Source organism: Cupressus sempervirens, chromosome 5 (assembly GCF_028749045.1).
Source record: "Cupressus sempervirens isolate cs-2001-9-10 chromosome 5, ASM2874904v1, whole genome shotgun sequence".
NCBI classification, from domain to species: Eukaryota; Viridiplantae; Streptophyta; class Pinopsida; order Cupressales; family Cupressaceae; genus Cupressus; species Cupressus sempervirens.
Genome location: NC_143122.1, coordinates 1,005,458,719 through 1,005,484,511, shown reverse-complemented (window position 1 = coordinate 1,005,484,511; position 25,793 = coordinate 1,005,458,719). Strand labels below are relative to the sequence as shown.

Below are 25,793 nucleotides of genomic sequence, written 5' to 3'. Positions count from 1 at the left end.
TTGTCTTGCATTTTGTCACCACAAAATGTTGGTAACAACATGAAACTTTTTCAAGCTTAGTTTTGCATTTCTCTGAGATTAGTTCGTTATTTAATTGGTTAGTATTGATCAACCAATCAACACCAATTGATATAATGGACTCTTTTACTGAAGGCTCTCATCAAGTCTTTTTCATTTTTCTTTTTGTCGAGCCTATGCTTGATTTTTTTGAGGCCTTCATTGTCCTTTTCTTTGCTTTTGAGTGTGTGTTTGTTGGTTTTTAGTCCTTTGGTCTTGCTCAAGTCATGGCTTTCGATTTCTCCTTCGATTTGATCTAACATAGAGCTTAATCGGAGTTGTCAGTCAAAATATATGGCCATTTTAGTGCCTCAAAAGTGGACCTTTTTGATGCAACAACACGAATTAAATATATCATGTTATATTTTAAATTTTTTTTGATGAATAGTGACCTTTTCTATTAATAAAATATACTCAGTTTACAATTCACAAAAAAGGGGTTAGGGGATACAAGATCACCCCGCGAAAGAGTTCACACGGCCAAAGCCGAACTAAAAACACGGCCATAGCGGGAAATATAAACTATTCATAAAAAATAAAATATAAAGCAACCTCAGGCTGCCAAAGCAGTGCCAGCCGAGGGTGGTGGATCATCCTTGTCTTGAAAACCCCAATCATCTTTAGGATTGGGGGGCGGGCTGGGAACAATCCAGCCATCATCAACAGTAGTAGCAATAGTGGCAGCCTCCGCATCTTTAACCTCTGGCCGCGGAGGAGAAATTGCCAGGTCCAGGCGAGGCCACTTCCCAGAGTGTGCATGATGAGAACCAAGAGGAGAAGCCGGGGACCAACCAGTATAACCACGGGGTGGGGAAGCTGAGCGACGCCTCCATCCACCATCACCACCACTGTGCGAGTGGCGACGGGAAGCCTGGGAGTGCGGGGTGTGCGAGTGGCGGTTGGAGGAGTGGCACCGAGGATGGGGACCGCGGGGCTGGAGGTCTTTGCTAAGGCATTAGGAGGAACTCTGGCGACAGTACAAGGAGCATTGCCCTAGTGATCGAGCAGCTCCTGCAGGTGAGCAACTTCGAGTGCAACTTTATTAGCTTGCACTTGAATTTGCATAATTACATTATTACAAATGCATGCCTTAGTATACATAGCAATGTTAACATCCAAAAAATTGTGTGAAAAGAACAACATTCCTATCTTTCCACAGAGAAAACAAGATCTCTATATTTTTAATTTGACATTCACTTTGTTAAAAATATAACTTAAATTCACTTTATGTTATGTTTTTAAGTTACTTTATCATTTAAATTTTCATTTAAAGTAACTATAGTGCACTTTATGTTATAATTTTAAGTTGAGTTACTTTTTGATTTTTCACTTAAAGTAACTGTATAAACTATATAGTTTCAGTCTAATTTTTGATCTTTAAATCAAATGCTCATTTAAATGATATTTATGTGTTGTTTTTTCTAATATGATATATAAATATTGTTTATGTGCCATTAAAGTAACATTTTAATGAAATTAAATTGATATATGTTTGTTAAATGACTTTAAGTTATCAGAATTGGACATTTTATATGCAATTACATGTAAAATCCTTCAAAAGTGGACATTTTACATGTCACTGCATATAAAGTTGAACTTAAAAGCGTAAGACTATCAAAAGTGGACCTTTTTGGTGTCATTACATCAAAAGGTAAGTTTTATATGTCATTGTATCAAAAACATGAGATTTCACTTAAAATATGCAGTCCTCCCCAAAAGGTCTGATTTTGACCAAATACATGTTTTAAAATGTGTCATGCACGCTAAAAGGTTCGATTTAGCTCGTTGAGTGTTTTTAAAATATGCATGTCACCCCAAAAGGTGCGATTTCAACCAAAAGCCTATTTTAAAACATGTTGTGCCTCCTAAAAGGTTCGGTTTTGGAAGAACACATGCATTTGCTCTCCAAGAACCCAATTTTGCACATTGTGAGAGATTTACATGATGTTTTTGCATGAGATCTTCTCCAATAGGGTCGTTTTTGCTTGGCAATGGATTTTCTAATGTAAAAAATGGATTTGTCTTGCTAAAAAACGTATTTTCAAACTCCTAAGGGCACATTTTAAAAAAAATCTTCAAATAAATCCATTTTAGAGTGATTTAAATCATGTTTTTGCAAGGAAAACAGGCATTTTGGCATATTCAATTATTGGCAATGGATCAAGGGTCACGTTTTTGCATTTGGAAGCGAAAAATGACTCATATTATGCCTTTTATGAATCACGTTTTTACTAAAAAGCCCAAAAAATTAGGGTTTTGGTCCATGTTTTTGCATTTTGAAGCCACTTTTTTTACACTTGGATCCATGTATTAGCATTTGGGGAAGTCGTTTTTGCAATCACAAGTCAAAAATGACTCAAAAACATGCATTTTTTGACCATGTTTATGTGAATAAGGCCTAGATTTTTGCATAAAAAGTCATGTTTTTGTTCAAAAAACTCAAAGAATGGCATTTTCAGCTCATACCTTTGATCAAGAGGGATTGTTTTTTAGTTTTAAATCCATGATATTGTCATTGGAGACCATGTATTTGGCACTTTCATGTTAAATTCGACCTTCGTTGCTCATTAATGTTTGTTAAATGTAAGTACGGAAAAAGTCGAAAGTTGTTTGAAAATCTAGATTTGAGGAAGAATTGGTCTTCAAAGTCTATGATTATTGATATTTTGGCTCTTTGATCTCCAAGTAAGTGGACATTTTCAAACTTGTTCGTCAATTCATGCTTATCTTGCTATTTCCATGCATATTATGGCTTGTTATTGCACACTTGTCCATTGATATGCCATGAAAAGTGCATTTTGCCTTTAAAAGTGATGAAAACTCTCATTTTCACACTTTTGGAATTTCCCCAAAATCCAAATTCGAATTTGTGTTGAAGTTCTTTGCATCTTGATGTGTTTGAGTCACTTTCCAAAGGTATGCTTTTTTAAAAGTTTTTTTGTTGTGTGCTTGCTTGCCGGTTTTCTCTTCATATCTCATCCGACAAATGCAATTACATGTTTTCCATCTTATTTACTATCTGCATGTGCATGTAATCCCATTTTCGGCTTCTATTTTCACTCATCTCACTTTCTGCATTCACTCAAACGACATGATTACACAAAAAACCTTACATGTAATTGCATCTCAAAGCCCTGATTTTGTCTTAAGGTCACTTTTTGAAAAGTCAAAAATGTCATATGCATGTTTTCCCATGCACTTTGACTTCACGGTTTCACCTAAGACGACTATAAATTTCATTTTCCCTCAAACTCCATTTTCCATTTCCATCTCTCTATATGCATTCACGTCTTCATGAGCAAATACATGTTTCTGCATCTTTCCATGCTTTGCACCTTATCTTTCATTCACATTTACATGTAAAAGCTTATCCTTCATCCACCTTTGCATTCCATCTCATCCTTTATTCCCCGTTGCATATTGCACTTACATGTACTCATTTTTCATGCAATAAGGTTTTAAAGACCTTAAGTCATGTTTGAAAATCAACAATCTTCATTGACACACGTTCCCATGCGCCAAACCCTTTACTTCAAGAAAAAAAAAGAAAAAGAAAAGAAATAGTTAAAGGCGCTGATGGAAAATTATTCCGAGTTTACATATGAACATCATCAAAAAGGTTTTCAACGTGTCAGATAATCTAGAATGTGCCAATCTACAAAGGAGAATTCATGACAACTTGAATGAGAAAAGCTTGATCGCATCAAGATTTTAAATGACAATGGACAATTCATCAAAGAGAGTCAGAGGTTAATTAAAAGACACAAGACCATGGTTATCAAAGTGAATGCAGTGGCACAAAATACAGGAACTCCCAATTCTGTTATCATCCTGGATAGGATCGCCAAGTACAAGGCCTTTCAGGACAATCCCTAGGATTGTTTCAATTATTTTCCATCTTTCTTCTTTCATGTTTGTAGTTGGAGAGGATGCATTACATAAAAAATGTAATTACATGTAATGCGAGTTGCATGTGTATGAAAAGATGTAATGTGAGTTGCATGTGCAGTTGCATGTAACCCTGTATTTCTCTTTTAGTTAGACTAGGTCAAAGTTGGTTGAGTTGCTCCTACTTCTTCCTCCACCTTTTTCTCAACTCCTGTGCCTATATAAAGGAGTGCTCCTTCATTGTAAAACTCATATTTATGTTTATGCAAGAGAGTCTGGAGAAATTGTGCCAGCAAAACTTTGTTTGTGTAAGCACTATTTTGAGAGAAAGTGAATACAAATGAGCATTTGAGACTCAACTTTGATTAAGAGAGATTGTTACTCGTGTGAGTTATAAGCTTTGTCTATAATTCATCTAAGTTATCTTGTGTTCGGGGTAATTTTATCTTGTGAATTGAATATAAAAAGAGTTAAGAAGCAATTGGAGCCAGAGCTTTGACCAGGAGCAGTTGTGGAAATATATAGTTAGAAGCTTTGTTTGTAGCTTATACTTATTTCATAATTCGCAAAATGGTTAAGTTATTTTTACTTTTAGGAGTCTTTGTGCCTTAATCGTAAAGCTTTTCCATATAAAAGTATAACTAGATTTAGAGCCAAACCGCTACATTTTCAGCTAGCCTTTGAGTTTGTGAAGGTTTATCGGTATCACTGTTTCCAGCTCTTGAAAGAAGTGTAGTTAGAGATTCAGCCTGCCCATTACTCGCTCCACAAGTAAGTGGATTCTTTCTTGAAAGTTAAGAAGAAAGGAAGGGGGAGTCTTCCCTTTAAGGTAGGAGAGACTCTGTCTCACATACTGTGGCTGGTCATCCTATTTTGCGACTGGAGTTTTACACAACACTGTCAGTTGCAAAATATTCACCCAACATAATTGACCAACATTGATCAACCAATCGTTCACAATTCACATAGTCAATCCTTTTACTAAAAGCTTTCGTCAAGTCCTTTTTATTTTGTTAGCCTATGCTTGATTTTTGAGGCCTTCAATGTCCCTTTTTGCATTTTTTAGCGCTTTCTTGGTTGATTTTAGTCTTTTTGTTTCCTTCAATCTCCTGCTTTTGGTTTTCCCTTCAATTCGGTATATCTTAGGGCTTAATTAGACTTGTTAGTCAAAAGATATAACCATTGAAGTGCCGAAAAAGTGGACTCTCCAAGCTCAACTGCATATTTAAAAACATTAATGTTATATTATAATGTTGACTTGCACTTTTTAAAAAATACAACTTAAATTCACTTTTGTTATGTTTTGAAGTTACCTTATGACTTAAATTTATCACTTAAGTCATTCTAGTGCACTTTATGTTGTATTTTGACGTTGAGTTGCTTTTTAATATTTCACTTAAGTCACTTCAGTACTTTATAGTCTATTTTGTTATTGATATTTACTTTAATGTTTTATTTTAAAACATTAAAGTGAAATGTTACTTTTTGAACATATGTGCATTTTATATATATAATATATAGTGTAAATATTATATTTGGCCTCTTTAAGTGAAATTTTCTCAATATTCAATTTGACATGTGCTAAATAGATCACTTAAGTGATGCATCTCAACATGTCTTTTCTTCGAACATGTTACATGCAAATGCATCTAGAGAGAAAGATTTACCTCTTTCATGCAAATGCAAATAACTAGAACTTGTCATTGCCCTCCAAGAGGGCACCTTGGATGCCCAAATGTAAAGACATGTAAAAGCATGTTTTTAAAATTTGCAATCACACAATAAGCGTGCAATTTGCATGTAAAGGCAAAAATAAAACATGCAATCACCCTTGGAGAGTGCGATTTACTCTTGGGGTGGAAATGTTTGACTTGTGCAAACCAAAAGCTCATTTTCAAAACATGCAATGGCCCTTGAAGATTGCGATTTTCCTTGAGGACATGTTTTCCATCCATATGCAAATATGCAAATGCTCTCCAAGAGTGCAATTTGCACTAAGACACTGTTTCCATGCATGTTTAAAACATGTAACGAGGCTCGAAAGACTAGAATGAACACAACAGGAAAAGGGAAATATTATTATCAGTGAAAATCTGCTACTACATTCTGTACAAGGAAAATAGACCCAAAGACATGCCCTATGGGCTTACAATAGATTGAATCTGGAGAGAAATTCTCCTCGCAGTGCCTTCTCCCAAACTCCACTAAGAACTGCCTTTACAATGCCAGAAATTTTCTTAAATAGACCGCAATTGGTTTAGGGTTAGGAATACATTTTAGAATACATCAGTTGGAATCCACCACCAAAATAAAAGGTTCGAGAAATCTCGTTAGAAGTCGGTGTAAAATTAGAAGAATCCAGAAACGGTAGCCCAACTTCTGGGAGGCATAACTTTGGAACTAGGACTCCGATTGATGAACCATTTACATTTCTGGAAAGCTATCAAAGCGCTTTATAGCCTTATGAACCAGCTTTGCTCGTCCCCCATTTTTTGGGCCCGTATGAGGCCGTTTAGTGCCTCAAACCTGACTTTGAAGCGCTCTTAGGAGGTCTCTAGGGAAATTAAAATTGCAATAACTTTCTAACCATAAAGCCTTTTGACCTGTTTTTTTTTCTGGAGTGCTTTAAATTACAAGTATAATCATCCCTCCAAATTACACTCTCTAACCCATCATAATTTTGGCTCAATTACAAAATAACCCATTTTTTGCATTTACACGTATCCCAAGGTGCTTAAAAACTCTAACCCAAAAAATTAATAGTGGAACTGTGAGAGTTGGAACCTTTATTTGACCCAAATGGGTATCTAGAATGAAAACACATTAAACATAAACTATTTCTAAGCATACTTTGGGTGATACAGGATTGACCTTACACGAAAACTAATAGTGGAACTGTGAGAGTTGGAACCTTTATTTGACCCAAATGGGTATCCAGAAATGAAAACACATTAAACAAAAACTATCTCTAAGCATATTTTTGGGTGATATAGGATTGCCCTTGCACCATTGGATGCTCCTGCATCAGACACCCAAGGTGAATTGAAAAGTGACCCTGTCACTTAATGGCTGGTAGAGGAAAACCCAAATGGGAAACCTTTGCTGCTGATATCCAAGTTGAGTCTTCTATTGGTCGTCCTTTCCACTTCACCAGGTACTCTTCATATTGCCTATTCCTAGTACTCCTGCCCATGTGACTATCCAGAATCTCTTCTATCTCCTCCTTAGAAGTAGGAATTGGACATGGCTCCAGCATCAACCCCTTATCTGCACCATCATCATGATATTCTGTTAAGTCTAAAATGTTGAAGATATCAGAAATGTGAATCCCATCTGGCAACTCCACCTCATATGCATTTCCCGAGTCATTTTTCTTCAAAATTTTGTAGGGGCCAAATTTTTTCATCTTCAGCTTGTTGTAAGTACCCACTGGAAACCGTCCCTTTCGTAAGTGTACCATAACCAAATCCCCTACTTGTAACTCCTTATATCTCCTCCTTTGATCTGGCCTAGCTTTATACTGTTGATTCATCTTGGTGATGTGTGCATGGACCTCCTCATGTAGGCTCTTGATATGTTCAGCAAATTCTTCTGCCTCGGCACTTGTCCTCTCCCCTTGCTCCATCTTCCTTAATTCTGGTGTAGTCCTTGGGCTACTTCCATACACAATTTGGAATGGTGATCTACCAGTACTCCTATTTACAGAATTATTGTAAGCAAATTCTGTTTGTGGCAGAATCAAATCCCATCTCTTGGGCTTATCTCCCACTAAGCACCTCAGCAAATTGCCCAGACTTCTATTTACCACTTCGTTTTGTCCGTCAGTCTGCGGATGATATGTAGAACTGAACCTCAATTTTGTCCTCAACTTCTTCCATAAAGTCCTCCAAAAATGCCCCACAAATTTAGTATCTCTGTCGGAAATAATACTTTTTGGGAGACCATGTAGTCTCACCACCTCTCTGAAAAACAAATCTGCAATATGTACAACATCATGAGTCTTGTGGCATGGGATGAAATGTGCCATCTTGGAGAACCTATCGACCACCACAAATACTGAGTCATTACCCCTTCGTGTCCTCGAAAATTCATACTTATGTCCTCCCAAGGCTTTGATGGAACAGGCAATGGCTAATAATCCCAGTATTGTGACTAAATCCTTTGGCTACTTGACATACTTGACAAATCTGCATAAATTTCTTCACATCTTGTGACATTTGAGGCCAAAAATAATGTTCTCTAAGAATGACAATGGTCTTATCTTGACCAAAGTGTCCTGCAATCCCCCCACTATGTTTCTGTTTGATCAAGTTTTCCCTCATGGAACTCCTTGGAATGCATAACTGACTACCATTGAACAACATACCATCCTGAATCAAATAATCTAGCCACTTGGTTCTGTCTATAGTAATAGATTCTTTACAAGTTTTCCACGCTTCAGCAAAATTAGGATCTTCCGGGTACAGATTCTTGAGTTCATCAAACCCAACCACTTCAACTTGCATTACTATAAGCAACAACTATCTCCTACTCAATGCATCTGCAACCCTATTAGACCTTCCACTTCTATGTTTCAACACAAATGTATAGCTCTGCATGAACTCTACCCACTTCAAATGTCTCTGGTCCAATTTACCTTGGCTATTTAGGTACTACAATGCTTGGTGATCAGTGTATAAGACAAATTCTTTTGGCAATAAATAATGCCTCCATTTCTTTAAGGCCTGAACGATTGCATAGAACTCCTGATCATAAACATAATACTTTTTCTTTGCATCATTCAATATTTCACTAAAATATGCAATAGGCTTACCTTCTTGGCTCAATACAGCCCCAATAGCACTGCCACTAGCATCACAATCTACTTGGAACACTTTACTGAAATCAGGAAGTGCCAAGATAGGTTGTTTTGTCACCTTCTTCTTCAACAATTCAAAACTCTTTGCAGCAGTTGTAGTCCATTTGAACTCTTTTCTATCCCCCCTTATTGTTTCAGTCAGGGGTGCACATATGCCACTGAAATTCTTAATGAATTTCCTGTGAAAACTAACTAGACCATGAAATGATCTCATCTCAGTAGCAGACCTTGGAGTAGGCCATTCCATGATGGCTTTTACCTTCTCTGGATCCATTTTGAGACCTTCAGATGATACAACAAACCCCAAGTAGACTAACTCTTTTCTTACAAAGCTACACTTCTTCAGATTAATCAACAATTTCTCTTCCCTCAACCTTCCAAGGACACTACGAATGTGCAATAAATGTTCATCCAAAGTCTTGCTGAAAATTAAAATATCATCCAAATAGACAATAACAATTTTTTCCAAGAATTTCTTTAGTACCTCATTCATAAGCCGCATGAAGGTGCTTGGCGCATTGGTCAGTCCAAAGGGCATGGCTAACCACTTATATAGACCCTCCTTGGTCTTGAATGCAGTTTTCCACTTATCACCCTCTCGTATCCATATCTCGTGATAGCCACTCTTGAGATTTATCTTTGTGAAGTACTGAGCTCCACTCAAGCAGTCCATAAGATCATCCATTCTTGGCAAAGGGAACCGACACTTGATTGGTATTCTATTTATAACTCGAGAGTCTGTGCACATTCTCCACTCTCTATCCTTCTTTGGTGCCAGTACTGCACATGGACTCAGGCTCTCTCGAATCAAACCCTTCCTCAATAGCTCCTGAACTTGTCTGTTTAGCTCCTTAGTTCAAGTAGGAGTCATCCTATGAGAAGTCTTTTTAGGAAAACTAGCTCCAGGGATTAAATCTATCTGATGACTGATTTGCCTTACTGGTGGCAACCCTTTTGGAACATTATTAGAGATGACATCACCATACTCACTTAATAGTCCTGAAACTTTAGGTGCGATTTCACTACTACCTTCCTTATCTCTTCTAGGAATCAAAGCATAACACATACACTGATATTTCATAACATCCAAAAATTTTCTTCCATCAACAAGATATCCTAGCACTACTACATACCTTTTCACCTTCCTTTATCAAGGGCTTCAATTTGTGGTGAACTCCATCCTTTGTCAGAGAGTATGTATTTGCATGACTATCATGTACAACATGCCTATCAAATTGCCACGGTCTCCCCAACAATAAATGGCAGACATCCATTGGAATAATGTCACAGAGAACTTTATCATGGTAACTCCCAATCTTGAACTTCACCAAACACTGTTCACTGACCAGGACCTTATGATCATCCTTCACCCAAGCAATCTGATAGGGTTGGGGGTGTTTCTCCCTCTTGAGCTTTAGCTTAGAGACCATCTCCTTAGACACCAAGTTGTCAGTGCTGCCACCATCAACAATCACATCACAACACTTATCCTCACACTTGCACCTAGTACGAAACAAACTCCTTTGTCCAGATTCAGTCTCACTACTTAGTAAGACCCTTTCATTTACGAGAACCTCTCCTCTTTCCGCATCCTCAGAATGCGATGACTGTGCATCCTCATCCACATGAGCAACCCTTGCTTGACCATTAGCTCTCCTATTTGTCCTTCCTTGTCATTGAGGGCATTCAAATGCACGGTGACCTTCTTCATTGCAATGAAAACAGGTACCACGAAAGCCTCCTCTTCTTGAACCTTGTCCACGTCCTCTGCCTCTTCCTCTTTGATCTCCAATATTTTGATCATGGGAGTGGTTGAAACCCTCATTCCTCTGGTTCCTGCTAGTACCCACATCTTCATTATTCTTCTGGGTCTCATTTTGGCCTCCAAATGACCTACCACCGCCCCTTCCTCCTTGACCATGCTCTCTTTGCCTTCCGTCAAACCTTTTGTTTAGCTTCTCTTCAACTCACAGGGCAAACTGGTATGCCTCTTCAATGCTAGTCATTCTAACTAGACTTAACTCTTCCTGAATGCTAGGTCGTAACCCACTGAGGTAACAGGCAACCTTCTCCTTATTAGCTTTTGCATGCCCTGCCCTAATAAGAAGTCGATAAAATTTCTCTATATATTCCTGGATAGATTTTCCTGCTTGCTTTAACTCTTGCATTTTCTTGAACAAATCAAGCTCATAATCAACAGGAATGAACTGCTTCTTTAGTTTGTCCACCATGCGATCCCACCTTGTGATTTTCTCCTTTCCTCTTCTATTCCTTTCCAGCTGAATCTCTTGCCACCAGATTTTGGCATGGCCTTTCATTTTGACCTTTGCAAACTTAACCCTCTTTGGGTCCTTGATATCCTCATACTCAAAATACTCCTCTAGTTCATTGATCCAATCGATCAACTCATCAAGGTTTGGAGTTCCCGAAAACATACCCACATCAATTTTAGGTCTTTTTCCAAGCTTAGAAATGACCCTAAAAAGTCTCTCCTCTACCTGATTTAGGACTTCCTCTTCGCCTTCCCCTTCTTGTCCAATATTTTCTTCTTCTTCATTTTCTTCCTCAATTTTGTTGCTTGCGGCAACATTTAGTCCTCTGCGGATCTCCTCCTGCAATGCTTGAACTTGTCTCTGGAGGGCTCTAACCTCAGGAGTAACAACTCCGGCCCTTCCACCATGTTCACTTCGTAGAGGCATCTTCTTGTCTCAAACCCACAACCACACAGTCCTAGTGCAAACTGCCTCACAGTCGGCGCTCTGTCTACACACTCAGGAAAACCTGCTTTGATACCAATTGATGGAGATACAACCCAAGACCAGAATGAACACAACAGGAAAAGGGAAATATTATTATCAGTGAAAATCTGCTACTACATTTAGTACAAGGAAAACAGACCCAAAGACATGCCCTATGGGCTTACAATAGACTAAATCTGGAAATAAATTCTCCTCACAATCCCTTCTCCCAAACTCCACTAAGAACTGCCTTTACAATGGTAGAAATGTTCTTAAATAGATTGCAATTGGTTTAGAGTTAGGAATACATTCTAGAATACGCTAGTTGGCATCCACCACCAAAACAAAAGGTTCCAGAAATCTCGTTAGAAGTCGGTGTAAAATTAGAAGAATCCAGAAACGGTAGCCCAACTTCTGGGAGGCATAACTTTTGAATCAAGACTCCGATTGACGAACCGTTTACATTTCTGGAAAGCTCTCGAAGCGCTCTATAGCCCTATGGACCAGCTTTGCATCTCAAGACCCCAATTCGCTTCATGCAAGGAGGTGTTAACATGCAAAGAGCCTTGGAGACCACGGTTTGCACCTTGAAGGCAAAACACCTGTGCAATAGGGCCAACCTTCTAAGTCCCATTTGCATCAAACATTTTGAGAGAAAGAAAGTTGCCACAACATCTTGCTCATACATCCACATCCATTTGTACTTGGAGACTGCGAATTGCCTTAAAGATCTAAATTTTTCAAAGGTTTTTGGTTGCTATATGAAAATACACTTGGAGAACTTGATTTTGGAGAAGACTTAATCGTCCAAACTTCTCTTTCCTCAATTTTTGGCTTATTGATCTCCAAGTAATTGTAAGGATTCAAATTTATTTGCATTTCTTGCTTTGCTAAAATATTACATTCTTTGAGCCATTTTTTGTCTATTTGTTCAAATGCAGCCCTAGTTTTTTGCTTTTAGTTTTTAGATAAGTTTGAAATCTTCTTTTTGCAAATGCAAAAGTCTTCCAACTCGAAAAATGAAATTGCATGTAAAGAGAGGTTTTGAAGTTTGTCAAAGGCAAGATGCAAGTTTTTTTTTTTGTTGTTAGTTTTTCTTTCTTGTTTGTTGTTTGTTTATAATTTGTTTTTGGAGAAAAGTTGAAGTTTTAACCCAAGAATGCAAGTGCATTTCCATGTTTCTATCTCCCAAACTTCATCTATTTTGCCAAACTCACTTATTTTCCACTTTCTCATAAATGTAGTCGCACTCTTTACACCCGATTGCATATTTTACACAATGTAAAATAAGAAGTTTTCACCACATCCAATGACATGTAGAGGACCTGATTTGGGTGAAAACTCACATTTTAAAGCACCTAGACTCTCATATTGCACATACTCAATTGCCTCCAACTTGCATTCTTGACTATTCGCAACAAAAACCCTATTTTTCCCACATATAAACCACCATTCTAAACCTGATTTTGGCTATTTTTGCCCAAAATATAAGCTGTTGCATTCATCTCCTGCCATGGCATGTTTTCCACAAGCATCTAATCTATACTTGAAATACCTACTTTTCATAGATCCATTATTGGAACTCAAGAACCACACTTTGCATAGATCCAATCTCATTAGATTACATACTCACGCTTTGGAATTCTCATGTTGCTGCGACCTCTTGAAGTCAAGATATGTCAGTATTTCTGTAAGAGCCTCAACTGGCTTCAATTGGAGAACTGATGTATGACTGATATCGTTTGTGTGTTTTGTTTTTTAAGTTTATAAACACTAATATCAACTACTGAAAGCAATACAAAATACAAGAAATGTCTAACAACCCCAGCTTGTATTATTAAAAGAAAGAAGGTTTTCGGATACATTGAAATGAACTATGCACCTGGGAAATAATGATTTCAGCCTTATCTTTAATAATCTTGAATCACATTTGCTCAAATCTGATTCCCAGACTCACACCGGCCGACAACTCCAACTACAGGCCACGTGACAACCAAAGGCCACGATTCTGCCCAGAAAAGGGAGTCATCCAAGCAAGCAAGGCTCATGCCTAAACAGAATGAGGTAGCACTCCACAACTGATCACGCTGGGCCTGATATACCAATCGCAGCCTCTCTGAGATTAATGCGAGTCCTCCTTATGTTGACGGGAAGGTTGGTATTGAATGCACCAACAATCAGCAAGCCGTCTACCCCCAACAATGTCTTGAATTATGTTGAAATAAAGTGCAAATGAAGAATGCCACCTCAAAGACCCAAGACGTTAGCCCATAGCTCCAAATTGAAACACCAAATCCCTTACAGCTGCTCAATGTGGCCGTTGGAATAATGACGGCATAAATCACACCTTCCTTGATATATTCAGACTTTGCAGAATAATTGCAATTAATTCCTTTCCCCAATTTCAAATGCCAAAATCAATAACCACTTCTCCGTAGACACAAATTTACAGTAGGAGAGCAATGCAAATTATATTCCTCACCATAATTTGCAAACACGAAATTCATAATCCTTAGAATGATAATGCCAATCTGCCAGACACAGATAATCACATATAGGAGATTTAACCAATGGAATCACTATACATCAGCAACGACTTTAGACAATCTTCAGAAACTCAGAAACCCATATACTTCAGCAAGGGCTTACAATTCAGAAATGATGATACCAATAAACCAACACCAACAAGACTTCTAATGATACTTCAGCAAGGGCTTACAATTCAGAACTCAGGAAAGGATATCGGTTATAGCTTGAAGTTATGGTGTTGGTTTATTGGTGTTCTGAATTAGCCTTTGAGTTGGTGTTGGTTTATTGGTATCATCGTTTCTAGCTATTAGATAGAAGGTGGTTTAGAGATTTAATCTTGCCCATTACTTGCTTTGCGGGTAAGTGGAATCTTTCCTAAAAGATAAGAGGAAAGAATATTGGTAACACCTTTTACAAAATCTCTCAACAACTTGCTTACCTTGAGTTGATCCAAGGAACAGTGAGAAGGGGGAGCCTTCTCTTGAAGGGAGTAGAGACTTGGTCTCAGATGCTGTGATTCGTCTACCTATTTTGTGACTAAATTTGCACAAACCGTCTATTGTAAAATATCCACCAAACATGTATCAAGAGTAATCACAACGTAAAATAACAAGAGATTGAAAACATAGTGCCAAATCTACTCTCATTCTATTGGAAATAAAATTACAATCAATTGGCAACATACATCCCTTCACACATGCTAGGCTATAACAAGCCTTCTTGTTAACAATCTCCGGTTAGAGACCTTAGATCCAATTCTAGTGATATCTATTCTCCTATTATCTCACTACATTTGCAAGGTTACATTGCATTACACTATATAGACACTGCAAAATACAGGTCAGCCTAGTAATAGATCACATTCCCCAAGAAAAGGAAATGTATTACAACAGATAGATCAGGTCCCAAATCATAAGGAACAAATGAGTTAAACTGTGTAAGAACCAATGAACCAATATTTAGGTCCACAAATGATCCGAGAACATAGAGGTATGCACCATTGAGCTTTGCAAACCATAGATATCCATTGTAGCATTGGAATTCACCATGCAGTCCAAGAGCATGCAAGAACAGGCTACCCAAGAGAGAATGAATCATAACTCAAGCAACAATGATCCAAATGAGTTGCAAACCTAGGAACATGGTCCAGCATAGGTCTTGATATCTGATCATCGCAGATGCTTAACTTGAACAAAGGAATGATCACATAAGCAATCACACAAACAAGCAAACTGAACTTGGAAACAAAATATTTTTTGGTTGATGCAAGATTGCCCTAAACCCAAGATGCTCATCTATCAATGATAAAACTAGCATGGAATAGTATAACCAAATCAGAGGATGTACAACCAATAGGGATTCAATTGCAGCTACAACAATATTGATGCGTGAGCATAAACCAATGAGCATCAATAACTTGTATTCACTCCCAGAGTCATCCTTAAACTTCTAACTAAATTTAATTTGAAATTGAACCTTTCAACTAACAAATAAGAAGCCTTAATGTATGTTGTTTTATGTAAATGTTAGCTCTAAAAGTTGCACCCTGATTAAGTGCAAGACTTAGTTACTTTGAGAAACATGAAAATACTCCTAGTCTGTGCGTTACTCAAAATTGGAGTAAATTTCTGGATTCTAGGCCGGTTCCTATTGGATACTTCACCTAAAGTCTCAAAACTTAACTTTTTCGAGGAAAAGGGACATAAAGATAACATAATTGAAATCTAAAACCTACGGTGATGCACCAAAATGTATCCTTGAGCCTTAACGGATAACCAACACACAAAAGAAACCGGTAAAATAAGAACCTTAGTACACAACCCAAAAACATGGTCTTTGCATAAACAATTTATAAGAAGGTTGAATAAGCTCAACACTTAATAGAAGAAAGATCCTTTCTACAAATTAAGATTGATTCTTAGGACCAACACAACCCACAACTTGCAAAGAATTATGTATCTTCTTGAATAAAGGCACCAACATGCAATACAACTCCAAGGACAAAGAACATTGCAAGAACTTGTGTTAACAAAACACACAATATCAGAAAAACTGAGAAGGCACAAACTATTTATAATTGGCCCAAAGGTGTTAGAAATCTACATATTTCAAAATGAGTTACAAGAAGTATGCCAAAATGAGGAAAACGACTGAAAAAATCACATCCTCAATCTGTATAAACCATAACCCTTTACAAATGAGCCTTTAGCTCATATTTGTGTTTTTTTATTACACACACGTTGCATATTTTGAATCGAAAATGCAGAATTCATTGCTAGCTAGTTTCACAGCTTGTGTGGAGCAAAACAATAATTTGATGAATAAATGTATTACATTTTTAGAGAAGATTCGCAAAGTATTACTTCTATGTTTTGATATTTTCCTCATTAAATTTAATAATTTGGATTTGCATTTAGTAATTTCAAAGTTATTGTAGTTGATTGGTAAAGCACATGATGTAGAAATGCATCTTTGATTTGACATGACTCAGGTTCTACCTGAATTGAGCAAGGGGTCAAATTTAGGTAACAGTAAATTTAAGCATAAATTGAATTTCTATATTGTATCTTTCAACAATGTAGAGATTGTTTCTCTTGAGGGATTTTATCATCTCAAACCCTTGAAGATGAGCTCTCCAAATATTTGATAAATTCAATTCAATCGAGTCTTAGTTGAAGTAAACTCTCAAAGTGTTTTATAATATCCCCAAGAGAGCCCACGCCCTTCGCTGTCCAATGTGGGATAAATAAAGATAACCCTTATTTTTTTTTTCTCCAAGCATCTCTAATAAAGGAGATTTTTAATATTCAAGTATTTTCCCTTTAAACTTAAGTCCCATCTATCTTAACTCTATTAATAAATAAACTAATAATGTTGAATTATCATTAAATTATGTAGTCGATATTAACAATTACCGTCGACATGATACTATCCATGTATCATTGATGAAATTCACCCGAGCCAATTGACTTACTATAAATAGTAAGTATCTCGAAACCACATCGCAAACACCTCATAATGATTCGCAACTGAAACTCTCTAGGCCAAATATCCTTAAGGTCCCTTAAATGTCTTCATTAGCCTACAAGAATATAGAGAAATAGGTTAATGAAAAACTCATACACCATGTGCTAGAAAGGGGACATTATAAGTTCACTAACAAATTCACTTACAACAAGGTCCTAACAAAGTTTGTAGATTTGGAATGCTTGTATAGATATCTTAAAAATAGTTGTGTGGTTGAACCCGCAACATGAAAAGATAGCCCTCAACAAATACTAGGGAAGTGTTAGTGCATAACTAATTCTTTTAAATAGCTAATGAGCTCGTTGCTAGCTTGAGTATGATAGACTTTTAGCTTTCCAATGTAATCCTATAATGCATCATTGTCCTTTAAAAATCTTCCTTATGTTTTTGATTCTTTCACATGTTCAAGGCCACTTGCAAGAATTTGATAAAAAATGAAAAAAATTCCTTTCTTGATACACATTAAAATATTAATCTCATGTAACTACAAGATATCTCATGTTTGACATGTCAGTGTGCAACTGCTCATAATGCAGGTTGCTGACTTTGGATTGACAAAGCTTACAGGATCTGTACAAGGAAGTGTTTCTTTTACATTCCCAACAAAATTAGTTGGAACATTTGGCTATATGTCCCCAGAGTATGTCATTTATCCTTTCCTTTGTTTTGATGAATTCAATATATGTCTGTTTAGATAGTGTACTTGATTTTTTATGGGAACTTTTGTGAACAATATACACAATGCTTGCAAAAACTGAAAGCACCTTTTGTTGATCTGCATGTTATATAAAGTCTTATTCTTTGTTATTTTATCTTGTACATGAAGCCTAAAGTTAATTTTAGTTGGCACATTGAGAATTTAGAATCAATTTTAAAAAATCATACAATTGTGTGATAAGTTCTCTTTGACCATGTTATGTTAAATAAGTGGTAATATGAAATGATTACATGATTTTCAAGTGGTCAAATAACATATGTGCTAAAACAATTTATAGAGTCACGACAAATTGTTGGTAACATTTATGTAATGTTTTTGGTAGCTTATGAACTAAAATAGCTAGACGTGATGCGGACCTCTATCTGGATAGAGCCACTAGAGTTTCTCAACTTCTTGGCTTTGTTGCACTTGTAATACCATAATCGCAAGAACCTTCTAGTGTTTATCTAACTTTATTGTTAATCCATTGTTAATTATTGCAACAAAATTCATACAAACTGTTAGTTGCAAAATATCCACCCAACATTTTTGAAGCCTATTCTAGAAATTGAAACACACACACACACACAGACATGTGGACACATGCACACGGTCACCCACGTATACGCAGGCACACACATATACACGCGCTCATCCACACATGTACATGCGTGCACACACACACACACATGCATATACTGTGAAATTTATGATTATTTCATTAAATGATCCACTCAGTCTTTAAAATCTCCTTTTTATCCTTTCAATATAATATACTATCAATCTAGATCATCTTTGTTGATTCAATAACTTCGTTCAAATAAATTGGATGATAATATAATATTCTAACATGCATGTATTCACATCAATATATTTTATTTATATCAACATACACATTATAAATTCGAAGTCATTATATTATCACCCACTTTAACTTTATTATGAATCTCTGAGAATTGAATCTTATCATATTGATCTATTCCTGTAATATCCCTTGTCAATTCGAACCTCAACTTGTTGATTTGTAGGTCAAGGAATATTGTCAAACACTTCCAATACGATCTCTATGCTTGTTGTTTCTGAGTTTCAGATTGATTATGCTTGCTTGAAATGATAACAAAGGAAATCTAAAAGCCTGTAATTGATTACTACTATATCTAAGAAAAGAACTAAATTCATATGCAATTCACTTTTGGCTTTTCAAATGCATATAGATGAATTCTAAATGAGAAATGTGCACTTATAGCCAATTGGTATTTTGTCAAACACTTGGCATGCATACTATTATGTCAATCATGGAAGATACAAATATGCACACATCAAATATATAGACCTGCAACTTATCACTCCTTTAGTGAGGTATTTTCTAATTCAATGCTTAACATAATATTCGAAGGCTCTTGGCTTAGCAACCCCGAAAAGAACCGAGTAAAAATGACATTATAAATCTGATATAAAATGTGCATCTTCAGCTACTTATGACAGCCACCTTTACAATGCCAAATGAGCAATTTAAATGATGCAAATTGACTGTAGAACCTGATATACAAATCGCTAAATGAAGGAGGTGAAATTGCAATCATAATCAAGCCAAGTACTGTAGCGCAGGTACTGTTCATGTAACTGTTCACAACACTGTAGCAGCTAGCAATAAATGTATTCTCCAATTTAAGCACAAATAGAACTCTAGAATGAAGTTCTCCTGAATGCCAAATTCAGTGGATATTTCACCACCTCAAATGGTTGCAAAAGAATTTACGCTCTCCAATGGCTAACTGAAATTAGAAACCCTTAGTTTCTTTTCCCAAGTTTATATCAAATGCAATTGACAATAATTGGATGCCTAACAATGAAGCTCTCGCCTCTATTTATTCTTTTCCTTCACCCTTCTAGAAGAAAATAAAATATTATTTAATTGCACTCTCTAGAAGCTTCCCCCTTTCCAATACAATAATTAGTTTTGGTTCTAGAAAATGCACTCTCTGGAAGCTTTCCCCTTTCCAATACAATAATTAGTTGTGATTCTAGAAAATTAAATTAATTAAATATAAAGTCACCTTTAGATTTATTTATTTATTGGCTTTAATTTAATTTATCTCTCCTTATTTCTCCACTTAGCCTTTGAAGAATGAAAAGCTAAGAATTCCATTGAGGGTCTAAAAGATGGGGAACATTACAGTCCGCCCTCCCTGAAATTGCTTGTCCTCAAGCAACCCAGCAATACAATGAACTCCAACCTCCACCTGGATCCCAAATGAAATAGTATGTGACACCCCTGTCAACACTGAACCAACTGCATACCACTAACATCATCAGGACCGACAACATAACTTGCAGTATAGCATTCAAAACTCGTGCTAATGATGTAGGAGTTAGAATATCATCAGAAGAAAACCCCACACGAAATATCTTCATCCTTGTCCCCACCCATATAATATATATTGGACTGAAATCCTGATCAACAATCCCTTAAAGAGATGTAGCTACAGGAGTACCATATGCACTCATGCCAACTGTATCAACAATAGGTGCAACCACATCAAAATCTGTGGACACAGGAACATTACCAACTACCGCAACACAAAATTGAATCTTTACAGATGGTGAAAACTGAGCCCAACTCCACTGAGGTGAGTGATCAACATAAACCTCAAACATTAGATTGTCGTAAGACAATGTTGCATCCATGTCGAACATAGTACAGACCGTGAAGTGAACATCAACACTTTGTTGATCGATAGTGTAACATGACTCTGTCACTATATCACTCACCTCATTAGCAATAACAACTGTACTATCATCAAAGCACACATCTACAATTGGATGCATATTGCTAAACTCCTCGTTGGATGGTTCAATTGACATAGAAGTGGCTGCTAATATGACAATATCCTTGCATGGTCCTACTCCCACTATTGCTGCATTGCCATCAAATACATGATCCGGGGAATTGATGCCAACAACTGCATCATCTAACTTAACCTGGCATGAATTCTCATCACATTCCACCTCAATTGTGCCCAACTCATGTAGTGTTTCATAAGAAATGTCCTGCAAATCCGAAGTCGCAATTTTATCATCAATTTCACTCTTTGAAAAAGCGATATCATGCTCTGCTCAAATCTCGGATTCAAAATCAGTTGGGTCATTCGTTTGTGATTTTGATTCATCTCATTCACTAGCACATCCAACTGTTTCCCAATGCCCCGTATCTCAGAATCTCCATCCCTTGGCAAAGAAGTACGCCCTCTGTAGATATAATGAATATCAAACCTTCTGTCACCATCTATAATATTGAAAACCAAGTCCTCTATCTATGGGTCAAAAGAAAAGTGATGACCACTCTTTGTAGTGTAATGCCGATAAAAACTCTCAATCTCATCATCCTCAAATTGGGAATCAGAAGATGGCTCCACTCTTTGACTCTGAACTATTGGTTGGGCAGGATCCTAGGCAACCCTCTTAGCAAACTCAATCACCAAATCCCTATTGGGAAGCATTATAGCCAAGGTCACGAGAGCCCCGAATGAGAGTACCCTCAGATATATTGTGTGAAACCTCCTGCAAATCTGAGCTCTCAAGCAAATACTCCATGAATGACTAAGTATAGTAGAAATTATATGTGGAAGCATCAATCTGCTGCCCCGCAATCCACAACTGATCCCTTTGAAAATGTGACAATGACAACTGTCCAATGCTACCAACTGTATGAAAAAGAGAAATAGATTCACTTCCAATAGAAGGAAGTAGATCACCATGAGAACCTGTCTCCACTGATGCTCTCACCTCCTTTGTACATACTACACTCGTGTTCTAGACGAATGTGTTTGCCAAATCATCGCGTCCCTCATTCTCAACCGTAGAAGAAAACTCACCACCAACCACAATATGTAACTGAATAGGGTCTATGGCTGTGTCCACTATACCCTGTTCTAACTCCATGGTAACCTTATCCAACTGTGATTGTGACTATTGAAGAGCCAACTGAGTATACTCAAGAGAATCCACAATCACCTCAAGCTCCTGGGTGAGCTCAGCCACCTCCTCCTCTTTCCCTAACAACATCTCATAGAAGGTGCTACCCCACTCCAGAAGGTAATCCCTATCAACAACTAATGGAGAGTAACTATGCTTCAAGATCCTAATAGCCTCTCGAAGCGCATGAACCTTTGCTAGAGAAAGAGTACTATTACCATGCTCATCAAAAATAGGAGCACCCCAACCAGATGTAGCTAACATCTGATGGACAATATCATAATGCTCAAGAGCTAAAGAAATGTTACTATCACTCACCTTCACTTGACGAGTCACATGATGCCTTTGTAATCCCTGACTCCTATGCAAGCTCTTTGTCTCACTAACTGCATTGAGATAGGAACTGGATTAGAATTCTCCACCACAAGATCTCTCATACGGGCTCTATCTTCCTTGCACAATTCTGCATTTGACATGCAACTGTCATGTACCTCAACCAACTCCTCATTGGAAGAAATGGAAGCACTTGTATCGATTTCCTCGCATGTCTCAACTTCCACCTCAATAGTAAGATCCTGTAAGCATTGATCTTGGGACTCATCCAAAACCTCCTCAAAGTCGTCACCCAATATCTGACAGGGGGTGTCATGCCTAGTGCATTTCATAGCATCATTCGATGTGTCCATACTATCTGCATCGACATCTCCTGATAATGCCTCAGCTGTGGACTCCCGACTTTGCACACATGACTCAATGCCAGGCTGCGAATCAGTAATACTAGAGCATAATCCCACATCTACTGACTCCGTTGAAGCACCCACATCACCAATTTTACAGCTGAGTGACTCTATATGTGCCTCTATCCCACCTGAGGAAGCAATTTCCTCCTACACTGTAGCAACACCATGAGATCTCACATACAAATCTCCAATAGTAATCCTGTCCTCAAAAGAGCCAAAAGTATTAGTGGTAATAATTACATCAACTGTCTCTACACTAACTGTAACAACAACTCGAGGAACCTTAACTTGTTGAAGTTCGGTGCCGCTAAGTCCATCGTCAACATTGCAAATAGGACTAGTAGGTGTCGTACTAAATATAGTTACATCTACATCAGGGAATCCTGTTGGGGAAAACTCAAGCTTCCTTCTTGGCAACCTCAATGTAGGCCTTCTAAAGGTGGAAACCATATACCTCGCAGCCCTTTCAATTGTCTCTGGATTCGACAAGCTCTCCGTTAATCTCTAGAGATGAAGCTTAAGTCTCTCCATACTCTCTTGCAAAACATTCATCTTCATGCTAACTTCGTCATTACTCCATTGACTTCTAAAACTGCCTGTCCTTCTATGTTTGTCCATGGCTAGAAAATGCAGTGCTGGTCACTCCACATGCAACAACAAATCTGACAATAATATAAATTTTCTACTTCATAGGATGGCAAGAAACTGCTCTGATACCACTGTAATAACCCCAACTGGTTATAACTTACAACCAATTGATATTTTGTCAAACATTGGCATGCATACTATTATGTCAATCATGAAAGATATAAATATGCACATTATATCAAATATATAGACCTGTAACTTATCACAGTGAGATATTTTCTAATTCAATGCTTCATAATATTCCAAAGCTCTTGGCTTTGCAACCCCCAAAAAAACTTAGTAGAAATGACATTATAAATCTGATAAAATGTGCATCTACAGCTACTTATGACAGCCACTTTTATAATGCCAAATGAACAATTTAAATGATGCAAATTGATTGTAGAACTTGATATACAAATCGTCCAATGAAGGAGATGAAATTGCAATCATAATCAAGCAAAGTACTATAGTGCAGGTACTGTTGACGTCACTGTTCACATCACTATTCACGGCATTGTAATAGCCAACAATAAATATATTCTCCAATTTAAGCACAAATAGAACTCTAGAATGAAAGTCTCCTGAATGCCAAATTCAGTGGATATTTTACCACCTCAAGTGGTTGCAACACTGAAGAATTGATGCTTTCCAATGGCTAACTGAAATAAAAAACCCTTAGTTTCTTCTCCCAAGTTTATATCAAATGCAATTGACAATAATTGGATGCCTAATAATGAAGCTCTTGCCTCTATTTATTCTTTTCCTTCACCCTTCTAAAAGGAAATAAAATATTATTTAATTGCACTCTCTAGAAGTTTCCCCCTTTCCAATACAATAATTAGTTTTACTTCTAGAAAATGCACTCTGTAGAAGCTTTCCCCTTTTAAATACAATAATTAGTTGTGCTTCTAGAAAATTAAATTAATTAAATATAAAGTCACCTTTAGATTTATTTATTTATTGACTTTAATTCAATTAATTTCTCCTTATTTCTCCACTTAGTCTTTGGAGAATGAAAAGCTAAGAACTCCATTGAGGGTCTAGAAGATGCGGAACATTACAATTCCATACGATTTAAATTACAGATTAGAAATATCAATTGCAAATTGATCATTGTGGAAATATTGCTAATTTATGAACAGATTCAAATTTATTCATTTCGCCGATCTTATATGTTGTTACTGCCTAATTGAATTGGCAGATATAACAAATAGTTAGAGTGAGGAGACATGTCAAAGAATAGACATGTCTCCACTCGTGGATGCATGTCTATTCATAGACGTGCCACTTAAAAATATATTTATAATCAAACTTGATCGATTTGTAGAGCAATCATCAAAATATATTAATGATCTGCTTGTATAAAGCGAACATCACTCAAGATAATTCAGACCTCCTCATAATCAGTATTTCTCAATATCGATTAGGTATCATCTTCAACTTATATCAAGATCAATACCCTGGTTATATATAATCTGCAAGAAAGATCTGTGATAAAATCATATTTGAAAACCAGAAAGACATATATAGATCAAATCTGATATAAATTTCATCAGCATTTACATAGTATCAGGGCCTTGCTAAGGAAGATCCGATTATATTTGAGATATTGGGTTACTCTCTCTTGATATTACAGTCATTTCATTCTTCATAATGTCAAGTGTAATCAGATTTGAGGATCATCTTGAAGGTGCAAACAACTTCACCTCATGTAAGCTCAAAATTGTGATGATACTAAAAGAGAATAAATTAGATTCATTTGTGAAAGAAAAGAAGACAATACTTAAGAATGACATGGAGAAAACTCAATGGATTGAGAACAATGAAAAGCGATGAAAGTTATAGATGTAATTGGGGATCATATTTTACATATATTGGTAAAATAGGAGACTGCATACCTTATGTTCAAATCCCTTGAAAGCACATTTGAAATAAATAACACCAGTAAAACTCTTGCTCTAAAGAGGCAAATCAATCATACAGGCATGAACAAAGGAGAGTCCATCAATGCACACTTCATGAGAATCATTGAGTTAAGGGATCAACTATCAACAGTTGGGTATGAAATTGATAGCAAAGAGTAAACACTAATAGCTTTAGGTGGCCTACCTAATTCATGAGATTCATTTGTTCATGAAATAACTGCAAGATCAAAACTCCCAAAATTTGATTGATTGAGATCTGAGTGTCTACAAGAAGAAACAAGAGAGATGACAATAGGAAACAAACAAAAACCTATAGATGAGGATATTCGTGTTTTAAACACAAATTCTCATAAGAAAAATGAGAAGAAGAATTTCAAAAGAAAGAGAAATTTTCATGGAAAAAGTTCATTCAAGCAGAGGAAAGATGTTTCCCGAATTCAATGTTTCCGATATGATCAATATGGACACTATGCAATCAAATGTCATAACATAACAAAGAAACTAATGAAGAAGTGGCTCATCGAGACACATCACAGGATCTAGAGAACACCTAGATACTATGGTAGAAGAAACTGATGAAGAAGTAACCATTGGGGATGATTTTGCAGATCCAGTAAAAGGGGTTGGAACTTGCAACTTAAAATTGAAATCATGATTCTCTATTCAACTCACTCGGGTACTATTTGTACCAAGAACTAAGATAATTTAGTATCCATATCTGACTGTGAA

General features: G+C 36.8%; 1 protein-coding gene across 3 annotated transcripts in view; it reads left to right on the top strand.

Annotated features, from left to right (window-relative positions):
• The window catches only part of LOC149559324 (chitin elicitor receptor kinase 1-like), a 272,912-nt gene that overhangs the window by 105,727 nt on the left and 141,392 nt on the right, over positions 1–25,793 (top strand). For all 3 annotated transcript variants that reach the window (XM_089833256.1, XM_089833255.1, XM_089833254.1), the window contains one exon: positions 17,634–17,737. In XM_089833256.1, the coding sequence (XP_089689382.1) occupies positions 17,634–17,737 (104 nt within the window). The remainder of the gene's footprint in view (positions 1–17,633; positions 17,738–25,793) is intronic.